General features: G+C 29.1%; 1 protein-coding gene across 1 annotated transcript; it reads left to right on the top strand.

Moving 5' to 3' along the window:
- The first annotated feature begins 874 nt into the window (after positions 1–874).
- Positions 875–4,032, top strand: LOC111635344. Its single transcript, XM_023380282.1, has 3 exons — positions 875–971; positions 2,578–2,849; positions 2,987–4,032. Exons 1-3 carry the CDS (start codon positions 936–938, stop codon positions 3,252–3,254), a joined length of 576 nt encoding a protein of 191 aa, XP_023236050.1. The 5' UTR covers positions 875–935; the 3' UTR covers positions 3,255–4,032.
- Positions 4,033–4,968: the final 936 nt, after the last annotated feature.

Raw genomic sequence — 4,968 nt, 5'->3', positions numbered from 1 at the left:
CTTCTTAGTGTACATTCTGTTGACGTACCCTATTAAAACGCAATCAAAAACGCAAAAACCCGCATCTAAAATAGTATAAATAGAAGCCGTAAGCCTTAATCTTAACCATCTCCCTTCAGTTTTCTGGAAAGTTTTTTTCTTACAGTTCATTAGATGAATATGCACATGCATTCGAACATGTGCATATTCGAATGCAGTGTTATGTCAAAATTTCAAAGGAATCGGTAGGAACAAATGAACATTACATTTTTATTTATATTGATAGATAGAAGATGATCCGCTTTAGTTCATTTTCACAGAAAAGCATCTCACAGAAAAGCAAACTTAGGGTGTCGTACTTGTAGCGCCATCTGTTGGACAAAAAAGCCTTAACCATAGATGATATCATTTAATTTATATGAATGTTTAACGGAATAATATACAGCCTATGTCCACCCCGAGGTTCCATTCTAAATATTGGTGAAAGAATTTTTGAAATTGGGTGAGTAGTTTCGGAGATTACCTGCTGCAAAGAAACTTACATACATACATACATACAAACATTACCTCTTTATAATATTAGTATAGATAAAATTTATGTGGATTTTAAAAAATTTAATCTCAGAATATTCAGATTATATATTAAGTTTTATTAGAATTTACTAAATTTACAAGTGTTCAAACCATTGTTTTCTTGGATTTTTCCAAATTTTGTTATTATATATTCAAATACAAATTTTTTAAGTATTAAATATATAGTGTTTTTTTTGTCTGTAATAATTTTTTTTATATTAGTAATAAACTTAAACAGTAAAAATTTCTAATTGAAATTGTCTGTAATTTGAATTATTCATAGATATATTTGGTTTATTAAAACTCAGTTAATTTTGATTTTTTTAAAATAGTTTCCTTATCCAAAGGAACCACTTCCACAAGACCAAACAACAGTGAAAAATATGCTATTTGATTTATTGCTAGCAATGTTTCAAAAGGTAAATTTATAAAAAATATAATTTTTGTATTTATTGAAGTAGTAAAGAGTATTAATAATAATATCTCTCTTGTTAGTCACCATTTTGTTGAGATGAGAGAGCTCAGTAGTTTCAATGAACCGTATATGCTACTGATGAGAATATAAACATCAAACATGGTGGGCACTCATGCTAGTAAGTTTTACAGGGATAAATAAAGCAAAGAGTAACTCACAAGCAGCATCTGACTCAGAATGGTGGCTGTTAGACAGCATTTGTTCCCTATGTTAGGAATGGCTGAGTTACAAACATTTAGCTATAGGTTTATAAGCAAACCACTTCTATAGAGATAACAAAAAAATGCTAGGATGTTATAATTTGTTGCACTTATGAAGTTGAGCAACATTTGAGCACTTTTCTTCTTATCTTGAAAAAATTCTTTCATTGTTATACAGTTTTCAAAGCATTGATGATAATATTTTGAATGTTTCCTTCTTCAGATTGAAGTTTTTAAAGGGAAGTATGTGGGAAATATTGATAATGGTTTGAGGTTGATTGTTGTTTCCTCTGCCTACAGAAGGTTTCTAGACAGTTGAACTGATAATGATCAGTTTATGAGCATTTGTTGATTTTTATTCATAGGATTTGATTAGGAGTTGCAGTTGCTCCTGATTCATTTTGATATCCAGAGACAAGGAAAACTTGGAACGATGGAAAGAAATAAAAAATTAATGATAAGCGGATATACTCACAGTCGAATGCATTGACAATAATGGCTCAGAATCATGTTTGATAAATGTTTGTTTGATAAGTTAGTTCGTGATCTTTACCTCATTGCCAACTGTTGTGTATTTAATTTGAAATGGCTGAGTTGAACCTGACATATCAACAGAAAGATGTTGAATGGAGTGTGGGAAAATCCATGTTTTAAATATGTATACTGCTCAAGCACACATGGAGATATATGCCACAAAGCAACTTAAACAAAAGATACAATACTTAAGATACAAACAAATTCCTCATCTGTACCTACTACAACATCACAAAATTAGAAATAGATATAAGTGCATACACACAGAGACTACATAACAACTACATACAAAAATGCCTACATCTTACTGTTACAGAACAGAAGAGTTTTGATCTGAAAAGAACAATTATACAAAACAATCTTATTCCATACATAATGCTTGAACATATCAAATAAAAAGTTGCAGAACAGACACAATAACATCGCCAAACATTAAATTGCACAAAAAATTGCATTCTCATTGACAGTACTTCAAAAGGAGTCACTCTTGAAAACATACACAGTGTAACATGATGACCAATGAAAACATTAGCAATGTAATGAGTTACGAGTGACACTATAGAAACAGAATTAATTAACATTCTCATAAAGTTACTCCAAGAAACTCTCACTAAATATACTTACTTGATGAAAGACAACAGCCATACACATCACATATTATTTTCATCACTAACATCATATCCAGTAACAATTAAATTATATGATAGATATTAATCTGATTTCATATTTCCAAGTTTAAAATATTTTAATGATAAAATATCCCTTAACATATATTCAATAAATATATGTTTACTTATTTTTGGTTTTAAATTTTAGTTAATGGAAACTCAGCCACTTTTTATAGCAATTGATGATGCACATAATATGGATGATGATTCTTGGAAATTGTTATACAATGCTGCTCGTGCTTATCATCATCTTATTTGTATAGTAGCAACTAGTGTGACTGGTTTTAACAGAAGTGTTGTTAAGAAAATAATGAAAGGTCAAGTTACAACCATTATTTTGCAGCCTCTTGAGTCAAATTTTACAGGAATAATTGCCTGTCATTTTCTTAATGTTATTGGAATTCATAAGAAAATAAATGAGTAAGAAATTTTTTAAGTTAGATAATTTATAATTTAAGGTTAGATTTTGAAATATAATTTTGAAAAACATTTTAAAATTTAAAAGCTTTTTTTTATATTTAAAATTGAATCATAAAGAGAGAATTTATATATTATAGCTTTTTAATAAAGCATGCTAAAGGGAATCCACAATGGATTAAAGAATTGTTATTGTGTCTTGAAGCCCAAAAGCTCATCAAATGTACATCGTATCCATTAACTGCTAAATTATATGATAGATATCAATCTGATTTTATTTTCCCATGTAAAAAATATTTTAGTGATAAATTTTATAATAAAGCATGGATTCCAATGGAAAAAGAAGCTCCACCAGAAAGTGTTGGAAATATGAAAAACATAACTTCAACTCCTGTATGTAGCATTTAAAATTATCATTATATTTATAATAGGTGCATTGTCTGATAAAAACACATAAAACAGCTTTGTTCAAAGACAGTTTAACAACTTCCATTTTAAATTAGATGCCAAGTGTGGTAAAATTTGGGAGTGTTGAAAACAAAATTTAAGATGGCTGCTACAAAACAAAGTATTTGTAAAATTTTTTAGATAGAATTATGTGTCATTTGACTGTCTTAAATTTTGTAACTTCATTTACAGTTTTGTCATTTTTGAGTAAACATTTTGATTTTTATAAAAATAGGCATTTTAAAAACAGCAACATAGCAGTAGAACTGGCTTTTTTTTTCAAAATCAAAAATAAATTAATCAACTTTCAGCAGCCTAACTGAAGAAGTTTTATCAGGCAATGCATCCAATGACTTAAATGTAATAAATTAATACAGTGAAACCTGGATTTAGCAGACACCTATATTTAGTAAACAAAACTTCTGGTCCAAGTATAGCAATATAACTAAGTTATTAACATATTTTTACCTTGATTAAACAGACATTACTTTCTACAAACAATGGATAAAAATTTGCTTCTCTATCTATTCTTTGAACCTAAGTTAAGTGGATTATACAATAGATTACATGTTTCCATAATTATCAGTTAAAAAACACGCTTATCTGGTCCTTAATTACTTATATTTTTGTCCACTTTGGATATTCTTGTGAACTAGGACTCGTAATACTGAGGGAAGAAACACACAATTTCAATTAAAATATATTTATTATAATGTAATCTTAATCATAATTAGCATAACTCTTCAATTAATGTTTTCAGTAAGGACTTCTTCTCATGTTGCAAAATTGTTATCTCATCTGGACTGAAGTTTCTCTAAGAGGCTTTCAATAATAGATTTAGCTTCAGCAAGAGTGACTTTATCACCTTCTATAGCACAAATTGTTGCATAAAACATTTCAAATTGACATTCTAGAAATGTGGCTATTAGCTCTGAAACTGGATTAGTAAAGAAATTTTTCAGAAGCAGTGGTAGTTTATCAAAGGAAAAGAAGTAGGACCTTAGAACTTCGTACATTGCATTCATCCTTTTGAGAGCAGGGTATAGAGACAACCATTGCATTTTTGAGTGTCCTAACATTGTCTTTTATTCGGTATTCAAAAAGTCACAAAAACCTTTGAGTGTATGTACTCTAACAGAATAAATATAAAAATGCTAATATAGTTCTTCAATAACAGCTTGTACATCCATGTGCAATGCATCAGCTGCACAATGTATAACATTATTTATGATATGGGATGAACATCAAACACCTATCAATCTACAATTCAGTTTTGATTTCAATTTATCAAAAATATTGTTCTTTTCTCTTCTAGACTTACCACCAAAATTTGTATTTTTACTATATGCTGACAAGGCAAAAACTATCTTATCAACATTCCACTTTGTCACTAGTTGCCATACATATTCTGTAAGCTAGTCTACAGTTTAATATGGTAAATCTAAAAACTACAGAACCATTGTTTTGATGCCTTCTTCCGGGATGAAGTATTGAACTAAAACTGGAACTATCTTCAAAGCACCATGGTTGGAACTGTTGATCAATATTTACTCATAAGTAGCTTTTTTGAGTTTGTTTCTGAAAACAGCCATATAGTTCATCATATAGTTTCCAAATTATTTCAATGTGTAGTCAATTAAACAGAAACTCTGGTTGTGTATGCATATATGATAAG

This window comes from Centruroides sculpturatus, unplaced genomic scaffold (genome assembly GCF_000671375.1).
Source record: "Centruroides sculpturatus isolate CEXI.00-Female unplaced genomic scaffold, Cexi_2.0 scaffold784, whole genome shotgun sequence".
Lineage (NCBI taxonomy): Eukaryota > Metazoa > Arthropoda > Arachnida > Scorpiones > Buthidae > Centruroides > Centruroides sculpturatus.
The sequence above is the reverse complement of the archived record's forward strand: the minus strand, read 5'-3'. Positions and strand labels throughout refer to the sequence as shown.

Coding starts and splice junctions, on each gene's coding strand:
- LOC111635344 (XM_023380282.1), top strand. CDS start 936: ATGCTATTTGATTTATTGCTAGCAATGTTTCAAAAG. Junction 972..2,577: donor TGCTAGCAATGTTTCAAAAG/GTAAATTTATAA, acceptor TTTAAATTTTAG/TTAATGGAAACTCAGCCACT. Junction 2,850..2,986: donor ATTCATAAGAAAATAAATGA/GTAAGAAATTTT, acceptor TATATATTATAG/CTTTTTAATAAAGCATGCTA.